This window comes from Taudactylus pleione, unplaced genomic scaffold (assembly GCF_031769625.1).
Source record: "Taudactylus pleione unplaced genomic scaffold, aTauple2 ptg000421l, whole genome shotgun sequence".
NCBI lineage: Eukaryota > Metazoa > Chordata > Amphibia > Anura > Myobatrachidae > Taudactylus > Taudactylus pleione.
In genome coordinates, this window is record NW_028284823.1 from 42,032 (window position 1) to 67,367 (window position 25,336).

At 42.1% G+C, this 25,336-nt stretch overlaps 1 protein-coding gene across 1 annotated transcript in view; it reads left to right on the forward strand.

The window, feature by feature from the left end:
• TDRD5 (tudor domain containing 5) overlaps positions 1–25,336 on the forward strand; it is a 113,929-nt gene that overhangs the window by 27,549 nt on the left and 61,044 nt on the right. Inside the window, exons 6-8 of the mRNA XM_088447126.1 lie at positions 1,928–2,043; positions 9,293–9,504; positions 11,224–11,436. Of these exons, the coding sequence (XP_088303252.1) occupies positions 1,928–2,043; positions 9,293–9,504; positions 11,224–11,436 (541 nt within the window). The remainder of the gene's footprint in view (positions 1–1,927; positions 2,044–9,292; positions 9,505–11,223; positions 11,437–25,336) is intronic.

Here is a 25,336-nt window from a genome sequence, read left to right on the forward strand (position 1 = left end):
GAAGTCCATAGGGTTCCACAGGACTCCCGCCCTGTCGCACCTGTGCTGCAGATGGGCTTTGCTCTGGTCACCGGTTTTCCGTCTCCCTCTGGTGAGAATGTGATTCTTGTATGTGTCCAGATCTTTGTTCTCTCTCTTCCTTCTCCTCCTCCGGCCTATGGCTTGGTAACTAACTGAGGTGCCTTGGCCCGGGGGCGGGGTATAGGAGGGGGACCTAGTGCATCCTGGGAGGCTGAAAGCTTAACTCTTTGGTGCCCTGCGACTGACGTCACACCTATACCCCAAGGTATCCTGTGGAACCCTATGGACTTCGTAGAAATAGAGATAACAAGGGTAAGTTCTTACCATATCTCATATTATTACTAATGTACATACAGTGCAAGTAGTGTAGCTCAAAATATAGAGCTAGTAAAAACATTCTGAAATCATTTTAGTTTTTCTTGACCTCAAATTAGTAATGTATGACTATATTTAGAAAGGAAACAAATTAAAAGTATTAATTTGTTGTACAGTGTTATCAGCAATTCTGTTTCTTCAAAGTACTCCATGGCAGCCATTATTAAGGCTGGTCTTGTGGCTAATGAGCCGATGGTGACTGCTGGTGTGTCGATGAGATGACTTCCATGACTACTTCCTGATAATATAAACAGGAAATAACTTCAATGCCCACCCTATGTCAGTACATTTCCCGTTCCTCCATGTTTTGAGTGTCTCGTCCGAATTTAACTGAAACACAATCTTCGAAAAATATTTGTGGGTATAATGTAGGCTGCCATGAAGTACTTTGAAGAAAAGGAATAACTGGTGAGAATAAGCTGCTTTTCTAGTCTTCTGTCCTCCATGGTAGTCTTTACTATGGGATGTACCCAAGCAATTGCATAGGAAGGATTAATTTGAAAAGAAATACTCAAACACCAGTATATGCTGCATGAAAAAATGCTTTATTTTGTTGCCCTTTAAACTCTACTCCTGAAGTGGGCATTTGAAACATGGGGCACCTAAGCGTGGAGGAATGGGTACTTAATTGCCCAGGCTTGTTGCAGGTGGCCTGGACCAGCTGTTCAGGAAGAATGCCCAAAGTGTTTGTTTTTTTCTTTTTAACTCTTATAATGTCTAGTAAAACCTTTGGTGCTGCAACGCTCCTTGGCTAATGCCTGAGCTTTCCGTGCCCACGAAGATGACCCTGCCATTGTGCTCTGACCACATCTGAAATCTTAAGCTGGGTACACAAGGAACGATGTGCTGCATTAACGAGATCTCTGAACGATTTCCCTTGAACTTTTTGTAGTGCTGGACAAACGATATTGGGTGTACACACTGAAAGATATCTATGATGGATATCTTTCAATGAAGTCATCCTGCCACATCTCCGAGCAGGCAATTCATGACGATATCGTCCAAATTGCCCTGTATGTACTGACTACCAAAGATATCATTATCGTCCAGCAGGAGCGCGCATCATTGGTCGTTCATTGCATACACACGGAACGATATATCTTGTGGATTCCCTGAAATGCGCATGCTCAGTGTTGTGAAATAAATGTTTTCGCCCAATCAGCAGGAATTTTCTGGGACTCTGCTCATCCTGAATGAAATGAATGCTCCCTCACACTACATTCTGTAGTCCATGTAAAATATAAAAAAAAAAGTCCTTTCATATGACCGTACAAATATGTGTCAATTATGCCACACTTAAACAGATTTCTATCTTTTTCTTTCCTTCTTTTTTTAATGGTCATTTGACTACGCCATCAGTAGGGGTGATTTTTATATTACAATCTCTCCAAGAGGTTTAGTTATTATTAACTGAAGTAAACCTTTGGAAACTTTGTACTAGTATAACGCAGACATTATTTTGAATGAATAAAGTACATTTTGTAAGAATAGTACATCTCCCAAATCATTTGTTTTGTGCACTCTCTCCTAGATAATAAAGTCCTACCACGCGATGAACCCATTTCAAGATGGAATTCATCTATACCGAAATCAGAATGCCTGAAACCACAGATGATAAAAATCTCTACTACTGATGCAAGCACTTTGGTATTGCTAATTGTATCTTGACATTGTATTCATTTTACTCTTGCGTTATTATCCTTTATTTAGAAAGCGCTGATGTATAAAGCACTATATAAATAAATTATTATTATACTGCACTGGTACATTAAGGGCACCATGCACAACAATATTGAACCTGCTTGCCATGTAAAGGTAAACGGTTTTATGCAGGTAACAAATCTATAGTTTTCTAGTTGGTAAGTGATCAGCATGGTAGATTATACAATTATACATTAATTCATAGCCTGTGTAATGTGCATTAGAGTGAGTGCAGTTCAGTTTAATGTAAATGATTTGTGGTAGTATAGAATTGTTAGTAGGATAACTGGAGTGGAAGACTTATTTATATTATTAAAAATGCAATATTTTATTTAAAACTTATTCTGAAAGGTTAAAATCATGCTCTTTCACTGAGCATTTCGATGTGCATTTTAATAGACTCACTGGGGCTATTGCAGATTTGAACGTACCCCTGTTTGCTAAGTGTATCTTGCATGTTTTTGCACCACATATGCTCTGGAACAAACCGTTGACAAGTTATGTACGTATTACAGTGGTATCTCCAATTACACCTAAGGAGGTGTAACTGGTCTGTAATGGGGCAGGCAAAGCTCAGTGAGGACGAAACTAAAAAAACAAAAAACAGAACTTTGCCTCTGGAAGTCCCAGACTAAAGAATTTGTTTGGCTTTCAAAATTGTTCCCATGTTGGGTCTCAATTACTGGTGGGAGCCTAGAAAAGGTGGATGAACCATTAATATAAGTTTCAGCAGTGATATATGGAAGATGACAGATTAAAAGAGACACAAATGATGAGTGCTAGTAGTTGTAGATTTCTAATGGACAGTCACTCTGGGCCTGATTCTGAGTTGGGAATAGCTTAAGGAAGAGCAAGAAACTGTGCACCTTGGTAAACCCATGCTGCACTGCAGGTGGGGCAGATGTAACATGTGCAGAGATTTATATGTGAGAGACTGAAATCTGAATCACAGTGTAAAAATAAAGCTGTTCAGTATTTGTAGGCTACATTCAACAGCAACCAGTATATACCCTGCATGCAAAAAGAGTGCATTTACACTGCTTGCATTTCTACATGCTTCCACATGCGCTGTTACATGGGGAAGCATCACAGGTCCCTTTTTCAAAGGATTTAGGGCTATTTTCCTTTGATAAATAGACACCATATTCACACACTCCCTAGACTTCCGAGACTTTAAATGTATTTCTATAGCATTTTCCCTTGTGCAAGGTAAGTTTTATATATCTGGGTAGAACTCAGGTACATATTCCTCAGTTACTATACAGGTTGAGTCTCCCATATCCAAAATGCTTGGGACCAAGGGTATTTTGGATATTGGAATATTCCGTATTTTGGAATAATTGCATACCATATTGAAATGTGTTAGGATTAGGGCCCAAATCTAAACACAGAATGCATTTATGATTCATATACACCTTATACACAGCCTGAAGGTAATTTTATACAATACTTTCAATAATTTTGTGGCTCAAACAAAGTTTGTGTTCAATAATTGAAATTAATTTGTTTCATTTACACCTTATACACACAGCCTATAGGTCATTTTATACTTTATTTTCAATAATTTTGTGCCTTAAACAAAGTTTGTCTGCATTGAACCATCAAAGATTTCACTATCTTAGTCATGCCAAAAATATTCCGTATTTCCGGAATATTCTGTATTTCGGAATATTTGTATATGGGAGACTCAGCCTGTATAACTAGTTTTTATATTGGGTCTTGGTGGTGTTTTTTTTTTTTTGTTTTTTTTTTTTTTACTTTCTCATAAATTATTGTCAAGACTTTGCTATCGAAAATGAAGTGTTTATACCCTACGCTGTTGGAGTCCAATACAAATTCATGTAGTCATGCCTCCCTAGTTGCAAGGGCATCACCCCAGTCATTGCACTGTCACGTTTAAGCAAATTATTTAGATGTAAATTATTAAAAAGTGAAATTCTCTTCTGGTGGGCAGCGCATCTGGATGGTCACCTTTTAGACCCATCCACTATACTGTGCCATCCTTACTTTTACAGTGGTTTTCTTTTAATACTGACCTCTGCTTTGGACTTTGGTGACCTCCTGGAGCATGTTCATCTTATTATATTGGTTCTACACTGCTCTCATCCCCACTGCATCTCATCCATCATGCTGTTGTGGCCGGATCTACCTTGCTTTCTTGGTGTACAGAAGCTTTGTCTTACAGAAAACTCAATGTACTGCTGCTCACCGATTGCCGCATACTAGCAGCTGTGAAGATGTTCCCTGCTGCCAGACCCATCACCCATGCCTATTCCCTGGCTCAGGCATCACGTGTGGAGGGGTCTGGCGTGACCCTTATTGTGAAGAAAAATATAGAAGGATTACACCAAATAATAAAGCGCTCTCTAAATACCACATGCAATAAAATTGAAAAAATAATCACCCAGAATGATTAATCCTGTACAGATGTCTAGGATAAATGGTCACAGGGTTTGCTTCTCCTTTTAATGATAGATATCTTCAAAACCTATCTCCCATAGCACTGCATATAATCAAATATACAAGTGCAGGTGGGCAATAAGAAGAAAACAACATAGTGTAGAACACCTTTGACATATAACAAGCGTTTTAATAGAACAGGTTTACACTCACAAACATAGATGGAAATCAGGCATATAAATGAAATCCTGGGATGTCAGCACTGCAGCAAATGGGATGTAAACTCTGGCAGTCCTCAGGTGTTTAAAAGGACAATTCCTGGTCAGAGCTCCGGACACTCCAGCCAGAATCCAGAATGTATTCACCAAACAACAAGTGCAGCAAAGCAGGAGTCCAAACAACATAGAGCCACGCTTAACGCGTTTCAGACTTTCCAAGTCCTTCGTCAGAAGCGTGTACTTGGCTCTTAGATAGAAACATAAATACCCTCCCTAAATACTTACACAAATGTAACTAATCAACTGTAATCAGTGTCCGTGTCATGCTGTTAATACAATGATCTCCACACAAACAGTAACCAAGATGGCCGCCATGCGTTCCACCTGTGTTCCAGCAACCAGGAAGTTGTTATACTGAAATCCATGCTTCTGCAGTGATCTCCACAAAAAACGGAACTAAGATGGCCGCCATGCGTTCCACTTGTATTCCAGCAACCAGGAAGTAGATACAAAGCAGGGAAATAAAGGAATAGCTTCACAGTAGTCTCCATGTTAATCCAGCACAGCCATCATATCATAACAGGAGTTCTCATGGATAATATAAATAAATGTCCATCATTCATAAAACGTCCTCAAAGTAAAAATTAAAACACACAAAAACAATAATTAAAAACACATAATAAAATAGGATAAAAAATACTGACATGCTCAAAAAAGTGCAAGATGCATATATAAAAGATGCAGGATGCATAAATATAAAATGTCCAGTAGTATCAAGTGAGGAAACATTTTAATTCAAAGTCCCCGTTCAATCCCCCGGGAACAAGGGTTCCCAAACGGTGGATCCATTTCATCTCCGCTTGAGATAGCCTTTTTTCAATATCCCTAGTGTGCCATTTTGGGGTAATTACCTGAATACCCCAAAAATTAGTAATGAAACATTCTTTTGACTCGTGATGACTTTTAAAATGGGCAGAGATAGTATGTGTCTCTCTGCCTTTATATGTCTGCCGGATGTTATAGACATGTTCTGCCAATCGTGTTTTCAAATTTCTACATGTTTTTCCGACATGGCTTAAGCCACATGCACATATATAAAATTTTTTGAGTGGCAAGTGACAAAATCCTTAATTATGTAGGTCGTTCCATTAACCGCAAAATGGGATAGTTTACGCGTGTTTGATTTACATGTTCTGCTCATCAGGCAATCACCACAACGGTGAAAGCCCTTGCTTCTCACGGTTTGTCTAATCTCCGGGTCCAGACTACTTTTTTAAAAAACAGATTTTTTTATTGCGCCTCCTTCTCTGGGACTCATTGGAGTAGTTGCCTCTGCGTACCGCTGCTGCGCTAGCATCATCCCATTGACTGAGGTGGTGCTTGGACATCAGGGCCCCCGCTGTCCGTTTTTTTGCTGTTCCTTACCTACCTGTCCTCTCTGCAATCTGCTGTGCGAGCGACCTGGACCTCCTGACCTGGACAAAGGTGTCCATTGCCTTACTAACCCCCTCCCTCACCCCTCCCCTCTCTATTCTACCTTATCCTCTCCTATTCTATTACTAGAGACTTCCCCTGAGCCCGCATGATTCCACCTTGGACTTATGGAGTCCTATTACTGCCTCTTCTCCCTCCCTGACTACTTCTTGCCTGGACCTCTGCAAATCTGACCCTGGTGCTGCCGATTACTAGATCCTGTGACTGTTTAATTGATCCTGAACTCTGCGACTTTTCCTAATGAATATCATCATTATTGTCCTTATTGGTTGCTACAGGCGCGTAACTAGTCTCCTATCCCCACAACTGGAGCTGGCATAGATTTATTCAACTTTTTCATCAGCGTGGTCTTCATTTTCCATACTGCCAGGTTTCTACTTGAGTGTTTTCTTACCTTATCCATTATTCAGTGTTTTATGTTTGGTATAATGTTAAATGCTATTGCATTTTCTTTTTTCTAATGTTTTGCTGCCACCTGCTGGCAATTACCTGATATTCTGTAATTTCTGGTTGTTACTAGTCTGCTATTTGCTTTACTGATATGACACTTTCCGCTGCTTAGTCTCCCCCCTCACTTTAGATAAGTATTGGGCCACATATGGTCTAAATATAATGTTTTTTGCTGACTAGAATTGTTTTCAAGTACTGTGCTTTATTTTTTTTTTCACTAATCTGAACCTGGGTCAGTTTTACTTGGATTGAGCCTAAGCCATTTTGTTCTAGCAAGGTTACACTACCTTTATAACTACACTTATTATATTGTGTATCGCCTTTATACCTCTGGGTCCTGTGGTTAGTGTCTGGCTATTGCTCCCACCTATTTTCTCGCTTCTGGGCATGGACAAATGCATGTCCAAACCTCAACGTCCATGTTCCTCACTGTCTACAGACGTTTCAAAAATGGCTAAATAAAAGACCCTTCCTCTCTTGACCCTCGCCGTCAGATTGAGGTGATGTTATCTGGTAGTTCCCCCTCCTCACTGAGACTCCCCCTATTTATACCATTGGTATGGCCAAGGAGATGTCTAAAATGTTATTGCTTATGATCTATAAAACTTAAATAAAAAGCTTGGCACCAAATTAGACCCTCTTACAGCATCTGCTGACTGCGAAGCTCGACGAGCAGTTCAGAGGATTAGTGAGGCTCAGGATACTATACTGTCAATATGTAACACTGTGGAGACCTTCTCACTAATTACATCAATTGCTGATAGATGACCTCTTAAGTCTGAGCCGCAGAAACTCCTGTTTTATTGAACTGTTTTGGGGTCCTGAAGACAGAGTCTGAAAACCTATGCTCTAAACAGACCACTCAGTCTGCAACTTAATCTCAGCACAGCCCCTCTTCCCCTCATCTGCCTGTTAGCAAACTAAATTCCCCAATCAAATGCAAGCAGATTTTCCAACATGTCAGATGGTCTGGATTAGACATTGTGTTTCTTCAAGTAACAAGGCAATGTTGTACAGATGGACAGGGGGCTACCTGGTTACATTGCACTGTACTAAATCGCATGGTGTAGCTCAGTGGTTCTCAAACTCTGTCCTCAGGACCCCACACAGTGCATGTTTTCTAGGTCACCCAGCAGGTGCACAGGTGTATTCATTACTTACTGACATTTTAAAAGATTCACAGGTCGAGCTAATTATTTCCCTTGTGATTATGTGAGGAGACCTGGAAAACATGCAGTGTTTGGGGTCCTGAGGACCGAGTTTGAGAACCTGTGGTGTAGCTATTGTCCTTGCTAAGCACCTATTTTATACTATTCTGGATACTATTACTGATCCCCAGGGCAGATATATTTTACTTGACATCCGAATTTCTGACCCCAAGGACACTCTAATTGCCATCTATACCCCTAATACTGCCCAGGCTGTCCTATTACTCAAATCAACAGTTTTTAAGTCTGGAGACCCCTAACTTGGTGTTGGGTGGAGACTTTAATAATGTGACTAACCCAGAAAAAAAACTGATTTGCCTTGGCAGTGTTATCTTTATTAGTTTCTAGGGGTCCCCTCCTTCAATTAAAAATGGAGCTTGGTGTTGTAGGTTCTGGCGACTTTTACTTCAGACGGACAGAACTTGCACGTTTCATTTGGGGGTACATCACTCATATTTTCATGCATCAATTACATTTTGCTTGATGACCATTTTTTGTTCCCTATATTCTTACTAGTACTAACGCTGACATCTTAATGTCCGATCATGCCATTGTCTCAGTCTCCATCCGTTCCCCTGAATCTGGTGCTAGGCCTAGACCTTTGACTCTTCTCTGCTCATTTATACCGCTCCAACCATTTTCAGCAGTTTATTCGGAATAAATGGACGGAATATGGTGACAATAACATAGACCGCTGGGATGATCCCATTTTATTAAGAAAAAGATCTCTGAAGATGGGTACATACGATCCAATCTTGTTAACAATATCCACTGAACTCCTAAATACCCCCGTACATACAATATTGTGCTTACACATGGAACGATTGTACAAATGATATAGATGGATAGTCTCTTAGCCTTCTCTTCACAAAGTCCTGTCTCCTCATGGCTTTGGCGTGAATTTCATGGCCTTGATTGATTTTTTATTTTTTTTAATTTTATCTGCACTTCGCCAGTTACCTCATTCCTCGTTAATGGTTTACAAGGTGGGATGGTCGAGATGTCTGTTGGTACGAGACAGCTGCCCCTATCAAAATGACTCGGTAACTTCCAGTTATGGCACGCACAAGACAGGCCTCTTAGTTATCTGCAGCACACAAAGCCTCTCATACAATACATACAGGGAAGTTCTTATCTACAGTAGTTCCAAACTGGACATGTCTTTTGCTTTGCCTAGTGAGGTCACTGAATTTACTGCTACCAAGGTAGAAGTGCATATTTCTGTTGAGCTGTAATTTATTTCCTACATACATTGACTGGGTGTCCTGGAAGCACTGTCATGGCATTGTGCAACATCCGTGGAATGTTGAACAGTGATGGACAGCCCACTTCCTGCTCATATGGATATTGAAATAAAAGGACTAACTTGTAAATGTTCTGAGTCTAAAATAATGTGTTTCATGTTTTGTTGTTCTGCTCTTTCAGTGGAGACCCCTGGACTTGCAGATACCTGTGTCAGATCAAGAGATCCCACCTGATGCTGTGAGAAAGCAGAAGCTTCGTTGTTTATCTCGCATGAAACGTGGCTTCATAATTGGGGTCTTTGTGGAGAATATAATTTCCCCCAGTGAGTTCTTTATTCGATGCTACAGCAAAGACACCTCTCAGAAGCTGGAGGACATGATGATAGAAATGAGGTGGGACGTCACTTTATAATGTTCCCAAGTGGATTACAACCTAGATACACTATGATGCAAAACTTATTTTGTGTTTTATTATGTGGAGTAAATCAGCCTAATGGCTGTTCCAGGTTTAAAAGATATTATATTATGTATTTATTGAAATGCCCCTATTTGTATGAACTAGCAGATATCAATGCAACCAGAATAAGGAACCAGGTTTCAGTGTGTCCACTTGACTTTATAAAAACAGAGTCTTATCTGGAATCGGGTCGACCCACTTAGCAGAACTTACAAATACAGTTCTGTGGCAATGCCTTTACATCCCAAACAGTGTGGCAAAGTAAATGATTTGTAGTAAACGGCCACTTTACCTAGCACAGAAGTCCCGTAATAGAGCTTTCAATATACTGAGTATTCCTCAAAGCTCCACTGGTTTCAAAACAAAGCAAATTAGTCAGAGACTCAGCTTCTCCACCACAGCTAATAAATCTGCTGATGCGTTTAGTCTATGCACCTTTCTCAGAGGTATTTAGACACAGCAATGTTCTTTATAATGTATGGTGAAAAATTGAGAACCACTGACCTAGAGTAATAGACATACCCAGCAGTTTGCGCGACAAGGAAACCTGCCATCTTCAAATACCTTGCTTTGAACCTTCGATTTTATAATGTTCTATATTTGTAAAATCTAAATCTTTGCATGAAGTATTGTCATTGCTGTTTTTTACTTTTAATAAAAATCGTTTTCTTCTTCACTGCTGAGGCGCCTTTGAAACTTTTGGGCTGGTCACATTCCAACAACAATATCCGTAAATATTTATGCACAAATTAGACTTTGAACTTCCTTAAAATAGCATGCATTGCTTATTTCTCCTCATGTGGCAATGCCAATCTACCAAAAACGGTAAAGCGGTGTCAGTTTTTTTTTTATTGAATTTGCAAGGTGTGGGTGTGGTTCTTGCTTCGACATTAATCCACCTTTCCAAAACAACAAAAAGACAGATTCTACAAACAGATTATCTTAATAAAATAATGCATATTTATTTTTAGTTTTTACAAGTTTGAATGAAATGCATAAAATGTGTAGGAATAATTGGTGAGGCAAAAAGGCATCCATTTAAAATAAAAAAAATAGACCAGCTACTACATATATTGAGGTGACACCTGGGATTACTCATGCCATGATGGGGTAGAAGTGGGCAGTAAACAGGCCACCCCCAACCCCACAATGTCTGGATTTCCTAATACTTTCTGTAGTATAGGGTGTTTATTGTCTAGTGATCACCAGACCATAACTACTAAGTACTACTACATTGTTGGAAAGCGGGCACTCCATTCTTTCAGTCAGGGTTCCCCTGACTGTTAAGTGTCAGGATGGGCAAGATCATGTACATTTAGTTCACCCTCCATCTGTCAGTTCTGCTAGACTTTCTGCAGTTCAGGTTAATATTGTCCGGTGAGATCATAGACATTAGAAGAATGGACATTATTCATTTTAATATTACGTTATTATGCCCATTAATAATGTTATACAGTGTTTGTTTAAAGTGTCCTGAATTCAAGTCTGGTTGATTTGGAATACAAGAACTATATACACATGGGAAAAAAATTTTTGAATTGTTTTAACATATGGAAAGACCTGTTGCTATACAGTAGTATCTCTAGTATTGAACATATATTTTTGCCTGCTCGATAAGTCTTGTGGATAATTAATCAGATTTAATTTCCTGTTAGATGCTGCTATTCCAGTGAACATGTGTCCAATCGCTATGTGGTACCAGACGATGATATCTCTGTTGGGGAGATCTACGCTCTCTGCATTGCAGGAGATGTCTGGTGGTACAGGGTAATTGTCCACCTAGTCATCAATTCTGAAGAAGTTCAAGTGTACTATCCTGACTTTGGCAATGTAGCCACTGTGAAAAGATGCTGGCTGCGATTCCTCAAGTAAGAATTTACAACTGTGCTATACATTTTTAAATTTTATAATCATGTTGAGTGTTACTGATCTTGCTCACTCTTGCCATCTCAGGCCATCAAAAGAATGGTTTATTTACATAAAGCATTTCCAATATTTTTTTTTCCTATAGTTTTTCCTCTTACATAGTATATGGGGGTATAGAGCCTGGGCACTTGCGAAGATACTTAACTAGTTAACATTGTACTGATGCTGCCTTCCTCAATACAACTACTACCTCCAATAGGAACTCCTTTAGCTCAAGTGCCTGTGCAGGGAGGCAGGTTTTGGCTGCTGTGCAACATTGCTGATTTTATTTTCTATGAAACATTAAGTGCTATGGTCCCTTTTTTTAGGAGTTACCACAAGCGCCAGCTTCTCCCTTACAAAGGGATCCCCGAGGAGCATGTTAAACTTGTATCGGGACCCTGCTCAGGGAGTTGCTAGCTGGATACTGAGAGTTTGCTGTAGAAGGTAAGTACGGTCACAGCTTATCTGCAGGGAAATGCTTGGCTGCTGATCACAGAGGTCTGTTCTAAAGGTGCGTACACACTAGACGATATTTTACATGACTCGTACGATCTTGTCGCGTCGGAGTGACAAATTGTGTAAAATATATCCAAATTGTGAGTTCCATTCACGGTCACAATGCCGATGCACGTACCCGTGGGTCGTTCATCGCATCTTCAGATCTTGCCTACTGCTAGCAAGATCTTCCAATCTCGTACACGACTCACTGGAAATCGTTAAGGAAGCAAGATAGATCGTTGGTCAGTTTTTACACTTTTTAGCACCATATCGTGTCAGGGAGCTGCCGGGGAGAGCTCAAGGGGAATCGCTCACGATATTGCATCGTGAGCACTTCGTCTAGTTTGTGGGTACCTTAAGGCTCCTGTGGCAAGGATATGGTGGATGCTGCTACCACAGCAGAGTTCATATATGGCACCATTTCCACCCTCAACAAACCTAGAGGGACGTCTTCTCTGTTAAAGACTAAAACAGTAGTACCATTTTTCTGAGGGATCGCACTGACCATTACACAAGCTGAAACAATATACATAGTACAGGGGGCTGTTCTTTAATTGTTGTATAATAATCTCAGCCCCTGGTGTTGTTTTTTTTTTGTTTTTTTTCTCTCATATATATATATATATATATATATATATATGCTGCAAAGTAAGAATGCTTTAATGCTTTCAAAAAATAGAAGTGTTTATTTTTTTATCAATTAACAAAATGCAAAGAGAATGAACAGAAATCTTAATCAAAACAGCATTTGGTGTGACCACCCTTTACCTTCAAAACAGCATCAATTCATCTAGATACAGCTGCACAAAGTCAGGGATTTTGTAGGATTATAGTCAGGTGTATGACACAGTCAGTAACTGAAACAGCTGTGTAGGAGGCTTAAAATTGGGTGAGGAACAGCCAAACTCTGCTACAAAGGTGAGGTTGTGGAAGACCGTTTCATGTCACAGGTCATACACCAAGGCAAGACTGAGCACAGCAACAAGATGTCACGAATCTGGGTCTTAGCATTGCTGACCGGTGCAAACATTCATTCATTGCTGTCTCAAAACATCACAGGGATGTCTCCTTGTGATTAATTGCAGCACCTGTTTGCTCACCTGGTCTGCTAGTTCAATTGCTAGAGACCACTCCCTATTTAATCACTTAACTGACTATTTTTTTTCTTCTAAAAACCGCTCCAAAATTGTCTGGGTTTTTTTTATGAGTGAATTAGGTGAGGAACATCTATTTCAACTTATCCAAAATGATTTAATAAAAAATAATAAAAAAATATTTATATATTTTTTAAGATTTGTAAAAAAAAAACTAAATGTTTTTTTCAAACAATATCGGAACCACCATCGTTAGCATTGCGACCATCGCGACTTTCAATTTGAAACCGGTTTCAGGCACCAGGTACACTGAGGGGATGAGGGGGGAGGTTAATTTACTTTTTCTCAGCGGCTGCTAATCTTTGCAGCCGCTGGGTTGGGGGGGGTCCCCTTTGCTGACCAATCAGCAGTGATCAGCAACACAGCAGACACATGGGTAGAGGGTACAGACAAGCAGAGGGACCGGAAGGCCCCTCTGAGAGCAGCAGCTGCGGGAAGATTCTCTTCCTACAGCCGCCCTCATTTTTATCTAACTGGTTGAAATTTTGCGAGCAGATAAAGAACTGCCTGGTGTGGTCAGAAAATTGCGACCATGCCAGGTAGGTGGTTAAACCAGTTCCTGTGTGCAAACCATTGCCTGTACAATGTGTTCCTACCCTGGATAGTTCAAGGCTCCTAGTTTACTTTGTATCCTATATTCGTGTCCTCTATGACTTCATTGCTACTCTGTTGATTCCAGCTATTTACCTTCATCGCTGAGTACCACTCACCTGCCGGCATCACAGCGTCCACGCTGTTAACAGATCTGCCATCCATCTATTGCTGTGTCTCCAATACCTGCCAGCACCACAGTGTTCACGCTGTCCTACTGAGTTTCCAACTGCCGCTGTGTCTCCAACACATGTCAATGTTGCAGCTTTCACATAGAACCACAATCCACCGGCCGATGTGTCTCCAACACCCGCCAGCATTGCAGCGTCCACTCTGTCTATCATCTTGAGACTTATTCATTGCTATGCTCTGTTACCTGGATAAAAATTCCAATATAGCTATTATAATCCACTTGGAAACTCATGTGTTAGTTAGTAGGTGGATTTAGGGCTCCTTCCACATAGTCCCAGATGAAAAGTAATTAGCAGCAGTGCAACTCTACCAATAATGGCTGAATTAGCTGTCAAGGCGTCCTCTGGCATCCAGCGATAGCGCTGTGAAGGCTGGAGCACAAATCACAAGGAAAACAACCGTGGCTGCAGAGGAATGATGTATGTGATGGTGGGAGTCCAAATAAATATCCATCCTACTTTTCTGTTTCTATGCTCTGTTACCTGCCTGCTCTGTAGTTCCCATACTGCATACAAGTCAGCTTATGTATTGCACCCGAGCCTGCAAGTATACTATTTCCATTTACCCGTGACTGTTACCTGCCTGTACGGAGTCCAGTGTGCTCCTCTGCGATATTGTTCCATTATACCGCTGGGACATTGCATGTTAGTAGTTTATGCTGTTCTGCTCTGTGCTCAGCTGTTGTCCAGGTATATAGTTATACTATTCTGCTAAGTGCTATTGGTTTGCCTGCACTGTGTGCTATTGTCTTTGACTGGTTCAGAGAAGGGTGCTGGTCCTAAGGCTAGGGTTCAGTGTGAAGTATACAGACTGCGCACTGAGGTGCTCAGTAGCTGTATTACTTATCCTAACTTCAGTTTCCTAGTTCCTCACTTGTTCCATTTCCACGTCTTGTATTAGAGCTGTCACAGGGTTGCAGCTTTCCTACGTTGTAATATTTATACTAAGACTCTGATCCTTGACCTGAGTACTGAGTTCCTATCTACTAGTACTATGATATTGTGAATTCCGGGGTCACCCTTGTCCCTGAAGCATATCCCTGGTCTGGTCTGCCCCCTGAGTGGCCCAGTGGCCTGGGTAATCACCTCGATTCAAGACTAGCAAGTACGTGTTTCCTAAACTAGCAATAGTGTTCAGGCCTCCTGTTCATACTCATGAGCCAGAGTTGGATCAAGCCACCTTGTTTCTCATGCACTTCAGCCATATCAAAAGGTCCTGAGCCAGATCTACAAAATAATCAGACCATGACACAAGGTAGTTATATTGCATCAGCAAGGACTCTCCCAGGCAAAGATTTCAAAGCACACTGGGGTTTCAAGATGTCCTGTTCAAGCTCTTTTAATGAAGTACAAAGAAACTGGCAATGTTGAGGACCGTAGGCGCAGTGGTCGGTCAAGGAAACTTAATGCATCAGATGAAAGACACATCATGCTTACTTCCCTTCAAAATCAGAAGATGTCTAGCATTGCCATCAGCTCAGAATTGCCAGAAACCAGTGGGACCCAGGTACTCCCCTCTACTGTTCGGAGAAGTCTCTCCAGAAGTGGAATATATGGAAGAATTGCGGCCAAAAAAACATACCTTTTGATGTGGAAACAAGGCCAAGTGACTCAACTTTGCACGAAAATATAGGAACTGGGGTGAAGAAAAATTGCCGCAGGTGCTCTGGACTGAGGAGTCAAAATTTTAAATATTTGGCTGTAATATTTGGCTGCAGTTTGTTCGATGAAGGACTGGAGAGCGGTACAATGAGTGTCTGCAGGCAACATTGAAGCATGGTGGAGGTTCCATGCAAGTTTAAGGCTGCATTTCAGCAAATGGAGTTGGGGATTTAGTCAGGATTAATGGTGTCCTTAGTGCTGAGAAATACAGGCAGGTACTTATCCATCATGAAATGCAATCAGGGAGGTGTCTGAATGATTGGCTCCAAATTTATTCTGCAGCAGGATAATGACCCCAAATATACAGCCAGTGTCATTAAGAAAACTCTTCAGTGTAAAGAAGAACAATGAGTCCTGGAAGTGATGATATGGCCCCCACAGAGCCCAGATCTCAACACCATCGAGTCTGTCTGGGATTACGTGAAGAGTCAGAAGGATTTGAGCAAGCTTACATCCACAGAAGATCTGTGGTTTGATTTCCTAAATGTTTGGAACAAATCTTAAAATGGCCTCTCAAGACCCACTACTTCATCATGGCCTAACGGCTCTCACCCTAGCCCACTACACTACATGCTCTTTTCTCCCTGTCTGCGCCATCTGTGTCACGCTTGTTTGTCTGCCCCTCCCCTTTAGATTGTAAGCTCTCACGAGCAGGGCCTTCTTCCCTTATGTGCTTCTCCTTATACTTTCTTCTACTCCTTACTCCCCACAAGGGCACCTAACACTTGATTGCTGTCTCCCTGCTGCTTAGTTTGAGTGTTATGATCGCTAATGCAGCATATCCTTGTCCTGTATTGTACTGTAAGTCACTGGTTTCTTGTTCACTTATATTTATATACTTTGTAAGGCGCTGCGGAACACTTGTGGCACCATATAAATAAATGATAACAACAACAACCTCCCTGCCGAGTTCACTCAAAAACTGTGTGCAAGTGCTCTTTTGAAGGCAAAGGCTGGTCACACCAAATAATGATTTGATTTAGATTTCTCTTCTGTTCATTCACTTTGCATTAATTGATTTAAAATAAACTATTAACACTGCTGTTTTTTTTTTTTTTTTTAAAGCATTCTTACTTTGCAGCATTTTTGCCACATCTGCTTAAAAAATGTTCACAGTACTGTCTGCGAGTGTGTGTGTATGTGTGTGTGTGTGTATATATATATATATATATATATATATATATATATATATATATATATATATATTATACACACACACAAATGTGGAGGTCTTTCTAATGGTGGGTACACACTGGGCGATATTACTGAGTGACTGCACGATTACGACATCGTAATCGTGCAGTCTCTCAGTAATCTTGCACAAATCTTGCACTTTTATGTGGGAAACGACCAGCGATGCGCACTCCCGCTGGTCGTTTCCGACATTGTCCATCGCCTGAACATGCAGCACTATCTGACGACCTCGTCAGGTTGCTGCATGTTGGGGAATGGGGGAGAGAGCCCGGCGCTGAACGATATCGTTAATGATATCGTTCAGTGGCTATGCTCAATGTCATGAACGACTTTGAACACAGCCTGCCGGGGACACACTACATGATATCGCTCAGGGAGCATATCGTGTAGTGTGTACGCACCTTAAGGCATGTTCTTTCTTGGGTTATTTGATTCTCCATTACTGGGTACTGATTTGGCAGGCTCCTGATTTTTCCTACCAGCCAAGGTGTTGAAGAGCTGGTTCAAGCTATCCACCAGACTCTCCATATCCAGGAGCCAGAGGTCCTTTAGTGGCTGTGTCGTCTTCCTTATTTAAGTCCATCAAAAACCAACTATTGCTTTGTGTTTTCCCATTTTTTTATATTTATATTTTTTTAGGTTTTGGGGAAGGCTTGGCTAAATCCAGACGAGTAGTTTTAGGTGCCTCATAGATTCAAATCTACTTCCTTTTTTGCAGAAAAGTATACAGCAAAATAATAAGGTTGCTCCTAGAGTGGATGGCACTATAGCAAGGCTGACCAAATCTGTGGTCATTCCTGCCACTAACACTATCACCTTAAATTATAGCATTGACAGATATGAGGCCATTGTCAAAGATATCTTTAGGGTGGCAGGAGCTTTTCTTAAACTAGTTGTAGTAAGGGCTTGGGTTAACAGGGCCATTGAGTATTGGGTAGACCAATTGCCCAATGGCATTTAATCAAATGTTTCTCAGATTGATCTTCTGCCTTTGTATGTAGAAGATCCCTTAATCTGGTGCACTCTCCTAGATGTGAACTTACTCCTAGGATCTTGGAATCTAGTCTACTGTCAGGGGCATTAGTAGGATTCTAGATTCACAGCGAGGGTTGGGATTCTGTTTAAATCTGTGTCTGATGTGAAAGCTTGATTTTTCCTTCAGCCAGTCCTGAGCTTCACCCTGTTCACCCACTTATTCATAGAGAGGGCTCCTATGGTGGTTCTGCGCCTCTTGTTGACGCCAAAGGCCAGTGACTGTTCCTGTTGGGGTTCAAGATTCGAACCCCATAGGTTCAGGGGAAGACTGTTGGTATTAGAGAATTGTCTATTATCCTCTGTATGCAGTTGATGGGGAGACTGTTGACTCCTGTTGTGCCCATGCCATTTGCACATTTTCATTCATGGAATTTCCAGTCTTAGATCCTGGCTTGACGGTCCAGGGGCAATCCTGTATTGGACAGACATTTCACTGGTCCTCTCGGAAGCTGAATGCAGGAATGATAGCTTCTCTCGCTCAGCCTTCTCCAGGCGTCTCCCTTCTCTTTATAGGACAGGATATTGGTCACCAATTTATAGAGTTCTCCAGAGAGGGTCCACATCATCCAGATCGCACCATACATACCAAGGAGGGCATGTTATGTGACTTTGGCAGGATACTTCTGTTACAGTAGTTCAAGTACTCTCCATCTCTTGGAAGTGCTTCAAATCTTAAAAATGTACATTTGATTGTACTGCTACCATTTGTAGAACAGAGGTCTCCTTGCTCTGTATGGTGCTTCTATATTCATTTGACCAACATTGAAACAATCTGTAGCAAGATGTCTTACTGATACTATTTGGCAGGCATATGTGTGTGCTGGGAAGCGGGTACCAAAATACATCCAGACACTCACTACTCATGCTGTGAGTGCTTCCTTGGGTGGTGTGGCATGGCATGAGACCTCAGCAAAACAGCTGTCTTCTGTGCACACGTTTATATGAAATTTTACAGCTGCAACACCTTTTGTTTTTGGTTGCACCATTTGGGTGCGGATTGTTGAGTGCAGCATTACTGGCATACTCCCACCCAGCGATTGTGCTGATTGAAAAAAATTGTGGGTCCCAGGGACCCCTCACTTAGAAAAATTGGGGTCCTACTCCACTGTTTTTGGGTCCCATCACATATCATGGGGGGTGAGGGCAGGCAGCAGCTGGGACAGTGCTTGGGGCAGGTAGTAGTTTGGGTACAGGGGGTTAAGGGCAAGCAGCATTTGGGTTAGAGCTGGTGGTAAAGGCAGGGAGAAGTTGGGTTAGGGCAGGCAGAGCTGGGGGTAGGGAGGGGTAAGTGCAGACAGTTGCGACAGTGCTGGGGGCAAGGCGGGGCTAGGGTTAGGTAGAGCTGGGGCTAGGAAGGGGGGAAGGGTGGATAGCAGCTGGGGCAGTACTGGGGGCAACAAAAATTAGGGGCAGGTAGTACTAAGGGTACGGAGGGAGCAAGGGTAGATAGCTGGGGTAGTATGGGGCGCAAGGGGGAGGTTAGGGACAGGCAGTGCTGGGTGTAAGGTGTTTATGCTGTGGAACTGAAAAGTAATTCTCAGTATCAGTCCTGACAGCTGCACACTTCCACTGCTCTTAGCCAGTAAGGTAAATCCAGTATTCCTGCCTATAGTGACATACCTCCCAAATGTCCCGCTTCCAGCGGGACAGTCCCATTTTTCTGGGACTGTCCCGCCCGCAGGCCACAGTGTCCCTCGGGGGGCGGGGAAGTTGGGAGAGTGCAAACCGCTGCTCTGCTATGCGTGCAGGAGGAGAACAGATGCCGTGCGCATGCGCACGGCATCTGTTCTCTTGTGTAGGGAGAGCCTGGGGGCTGCCCAGCATCTCGGAGAGTGCTGGGCACGCCACCAAAGTGACGAAAACGGGGGTAAGCCGTGAGGCTCCGCCCCTTTTACTTAAGCCACGCCCCCTTCCCGCCTTGCCAACTGTAAATGTTGGGAGGTATGTAGTGATGTGTATTTATTATGGAAGTAAACACAGTATGGGGGTAACTTGTGACCTGTGGGGCGATTTCAAAGATTGTTTGGAAATTTGCTTAGTATTAGAGGGTAACTTAGGACCAGGGCAGCTGGGTAGCAAGCACTGATTAAGGACACTAAATACAGGATAGCTGGATAATGGAGTGTTAGTTCTGAAGCTTACAGTAGGTATAGGTGTCTCAGAGGAATGATAGCATCATGTTTATTGCTCTTCTGTAGTTTTTACAAGAGCAACAAATATTTCAAAAGGAATTTAACATTGAAAAAATGCTTTATATGAATAATATAGAAGCCCTATGGTGGGATTATTAACCTGTGATTAATATACCCCATATAATCTTTGATCCTCTGCCCAGAATAAGTGCATGGGGCACTGTCTAATGCCCCCACTACTGCGCTGCAATAACAAGAAAGAACCGCCAGGGAGCAGCACTACGCACACAGCAATCACTGAGTGCTGCCCCCTACATACACACGTGGGGGGAGTGGCACCCAGGGTGCACCCCTTCTTCTTACCCACCCTGCCCGGAGCCCCTATCGTCCCTTTCACATACTCTCGGGGGCACCAGTGCATGACCCCACAATGCACAGAGCCGCTTCCTGCACACAGATACACAGGGAGGTAGATTGCCAGCTCTTGTGATCAGTGTCTGAGCAGTATGTACGTGTCCTGTCCCCCAGCTCTCCTCACATGCACAGCAACAATGTACTCCCATCATACACACGGTTACTAATGTACCAACATTAGTTTGCATTACTTACAGCATGTGCTGCCAGTCTGCAGGAGGAGGAAGCCCGTGGGGAATAGGGGGAGGCAAAGAGCAGAGGTGGGAGGTTCAGTAGAGGAGGCTAAGATTGGGGAGGGAGTGGCCGCTGCAGAAGGTGGACTCGGATTCTGGGAGCTGTAGTTCTCGCATCCATCTCCAGCCAGCCGGCCTGTGCCCAGCGGTAAATCCAGTACTGGATTTACCTTACTGGCTAAGAGCGCTGCCGGCCGCAATAAGTTGATGAGAATCTGCTGGCGGTGATTGGTTGAGAAGACGGTTGCCAGTGGTGGTGATAAGCTGTTGCAGCACTGCACTCAGCACACACAGCGTTCTGCAGGACCCGCTCAGATTTTAAAACGGGGTGCCCAACTTCCTGTAGCGCGTATTTTGCGATCACTGCCCACCAATCTTAGGCTTGCTTTGGCAAATCTCAGTGTAAACCGTGTCCCCCAGAGAAGATGTAAGAGAAATCGAGATTTTTATGTAATCCCTATAAAATCTGTTTCTCAGGGGACACTGTGTTTGCTCACTTACATTGACAGTCAGAAGTTTTAGAAAACCTTTTATTGGAATTTACACAGTTTAATGTTATGTTCTCTGAAAAGAAAGCATACAGCAAATAGGAGGTGTGGCTATTAAATAATGAGACTGATGCTATTATTTGTTTAATTATAAATACATTTTATATGTACATTTTAGCTCCGTTCCCTTCTATGTACTCCCTTTCCGCATCCACACAGCTGTGCTGTTGCTCAATACACTATAAGTGCTGTTTCTTAAATGCTTATGTCTCAAAAGTATGGAAAATGGTATGTATTCCCCTCAAACTTTGCTTTGGGACATTTTATACTTTGAATTTTACCTATTTCAGATGAGTAAAGGGCGTATTTATATTTTCTTGTACACAATGTGAGAAAAAATCCACGTATGTATGAAAATTAGAATATATAAAATTGTACAGACATGACCACAAAAGAATTAGAAGAGAATAGCTTTTCGAGATTTACAATTATACAATACATCACTTTCACGAATCGCCCCAGATGTAGTTTCCCATCATGTTCTCCTTTTACTGTCCTTGGTAGCGGCGTTCAAACTCCAATTTATCCTGGTGGCAGACATCGCCTTGCTCCTCAGTGTACGCTCCCATGTTCTCCTTGAATTTCTCAAGATGAATGTCAAGAATATGGACTTTGAGGGACATCCTGCACCCCATTGTGCTGAAGTTCTTCACCAAAGTCTCAACCAACTCCACCTAGTTTTTTTTCTTGTAATTGCCCAGGAAGCCTTGAACCACTGCGATAAAGTTGACCCAAGCAGCACTCTCCTTCTGAGCGAGCATCTTTGGGAATTCCTTGTACTACAGGATCTTAATCTGTGGTCCCACAAAAACGCTGGTTTTAACCTTTGCCTCAGACAGCTTAGAGATAAAGTCTTGACGGAACTTGAAGGCTGCTGAATCCTTATCCAGAGCTCTAACAAATTGTTTCATAAGGCCCAACTCGATGTGTAGTGGAGGCATCAGGACCTTCCTCGAGTACACCAGTTGCTCCCACTTGACGCGATTGGTAGGGTTGCGGGTGAATGCTCTGTCCTGGCGGCTGTGAAATACACCAAGTGAGCTTACCGTTCCTACAGACTTCTGGCAATATGAAGCAGCATTTGGAGGTACAGTCAGTGTTATTGGGCTCCCCTATGGCAGCTTTGGACTACGTTGCAGCCCCCGTGTTGCAACCGCACTGAAGTATCAGAAATGTCCTGGAAAATAAGAACATTTCAAAATATGAGGTTTGTTCAAAAAGTAATGCCTAAATGCTCATAACTCTGAAATAATATGCAACATTTATTTGAAACTTTGTCAGTTTGTAGTTTAATATGTCTGCTAGCTATATATGTATATTTGTTTAGGTAGACCAAGAAATACCATGGAATCCAAGATGAAACAAAGAGCCGTCAATGATTTTCTGGAAAAAGAAGGCTGCAGTGCTACAGAAATCCACAGAAGACTGAAAAAAGTGTATGGTGAGCTTACAATTGACTATAGCAATGTCAGAAGGTGGATGAAGCGTTTTCAATCGGGAGAATCGTCCATGTGCGACAAACCTCGTGGTGGCAGACCATCAATTGCAGTGACAGTAGAGAACCGACACAAAGTCGATGCCATGATTCAGAAAGACCATCGTGTGACCATCAGAGATATCAGTGGTGAACTTGAATGTAGCCATGGCACTGTAAAAACACTAATCAATGATTTGGGATATTGTGAAGTGTGTGCTAAATGGGTTCCAAAGCAATTAATCAGGGATCATAAGGCCCAGAGGGTAGAAGTTTGCAATGACCTTTTGACCAACTTTGAAGCCAACCCTGAGACTTTTTTGGAAAATGTCATTACAGGAGATGAGACCTGGGTATTCCTTTATGACCCAGAGACAAAGGCCCATTCAAAAATGGAAACGCCCAAGTTCACCTAGGCCAAAAAAGTTTAAATCACAGCGATCCGTAAACAGTCATGGCCACATTCTTCTGGGATTGCCGAGGTGTTATTCTCATTGAATACTTGGAACAAAACCAATCAATCAACAGTGATCGATACATTATTACACTTAAGAAGCTGAAAGAAGCCATCCGCAAAAAAGGTCAACAATTCCACTGTCAAATGTCATCTTACACCACGACAATGCCAGACCTCACACTTCGATGACAACATCTGCGGCCATTGCCAAAATGGGGTGGGCAATAATGCCACATCCACCATACAGTCCTGATTTGGCCCCTTCTGACTTTCATCTGTTTGGCCCTCTCAAATACTGTCTCTGGGATCAACATTTTGAAGACAGAGGTTGTTAAAAACGCCATACGTTCCTGGGTCAAACACCAACCACTGGAATTTTTCCAAAGTGGATTCACAGCTTGGGTTGAGAGGTGGAGAAAATGTTTGAGGGCAGATGGTGATTTTTTTGAGTAGAGTCATTCTGTTACTAAGACTTCAAAGTATTTTACTGCTAATTTTCAAATCTGTATCTATAATAACATTTTGAGTTGTGAGAATTTGGGCATTACTTTTGGAACAACCCTTGTATCACTGACCAGGTCACAAAAGCATTGTTTGTGGGGCATAATTGGTATTTTCTAAACTGTTGGGGCATAGGCAATTAGGAAATAACACTTCAAACAAAAAAAATAAAATGGTTACATAGAAGGGTATTCAATTTGATACGAAAAGTCGGAAAATTTTCGCCCGTCCGACTATTCGCCTGTTTCAGCGGCGAAATCATTTCATGCGCGTCCCCGCGTTTCGCCTAATTCAATTGCAAAGCAGGCGAAAATGGAATTAGGTGAATGCGGAACAGGTGAAAAGTGCTGAAAGAATTTGGGAAATCAGCCTGTACCCCCAAAAAAGATGCACTAACATAGGGAGTCAATGCAGATGTGTATTAATAGCCCTAATAAATGTGTTTGCGGTACTTAAGTTGTGTAAATTGCTTGCTATTAGCGTCTTTGCACAAGTGGTGAAGAATAGCATAAAGCAGTATTTTTTGGTGAAAATAAGTAGTCCTGTCAAATTTGGGGTACTTGAAAATGGGTGCTAGCCTATTTTTATGTCTCTAAAGTGAACTTTTAAAAAAATGTGGAAAATCCACCTGCTGCATGCACCTGCAAATCCAAAAACACCTGACCCATCCTTGCAGCCCCCAAGAAGCCTATTTCGCTAGTTTTTAGGCTTGTCCCCCCACTTTTTAAATTTTTACTTCTAAAAATGACATGTCTTTTTTGGGGTGTTCTTAGGGTTTTTTTTTTTTTCTGATTTGTCCTTTGGGGGCTGTCCCAAGGGTTCTGAGTAGTTTCCCCATGTTTGCACCCCAAAATAAAGATTTTGCACTTCTTTTCACCTGCTATTGATTGAAGAATCTTTTTTGGAGAATTCAATGCATCGAGTTTCCGCATAGGCGAAATTGTCCTGGAATTGAATTTGATAAAAAAAATTTAGGCTAAATTTTTGCATAAAATACAGGCGGAAAAGGTTTTTGTGTTATCTGTCAGCTGTCTCAACAGCTGTGTCGTTTTCTTTACCTCAGTAACTGATGCAGAATTTAGGTACAAATTTGACTTAAAGGAACAGAAAGAAGTCACATGGTTTTAGATATGATGAGTATGGATGGTGTTCTAGCCCTGCGATTCTGTTTCTTGTTTGGGAATCTGCGCAGACGCCAGACCTGTACTGCACATGTGTCCGCTTGCAAACTGGCAGCAGACTGTCAGTGATTGACAGTCTGCTGCTGTTTGGGGGTGGGTAGGGGGCGGCGACTGTCTCCGTTACCTGAAATGGAGGCATGTCGCCGCTGTTGGGGGGAAGGGAAGAGGCCAGGATCTCCGTCGGGTGACGGAGATTTCCTGGACTCTACCTCTAAACTGCGGCGGTCGGCTGCGGGACCCTATGGGTCACCGCAGCCGGCCAATGGTACGCAGATTTAACTGATGCTGCATTGAACAACGTAGCTCGGTTAAGTAATGCACAGGGGACATGATGCCTCCTGTGCGTTACCATATCTGCAAGGATCGCAATTGCAAAGCTGCCTTAGTGCATACATCATATATCTATAGCCTGAGTGCAGCTTTGCAATTACGATCCTTACAGAATCAGGCCCAGAGAGAGCTGTGCGGACTGGTGTGTTGTCCTGTTGGAGAATTAAACTATTTTTCCACGACTCTGGATTCTTTCCTGCAAAGTTGCTAGAATATTTTTGTAGTAATGTTGATTCATCATTCGGATGCTGAGATGACAGTCAGT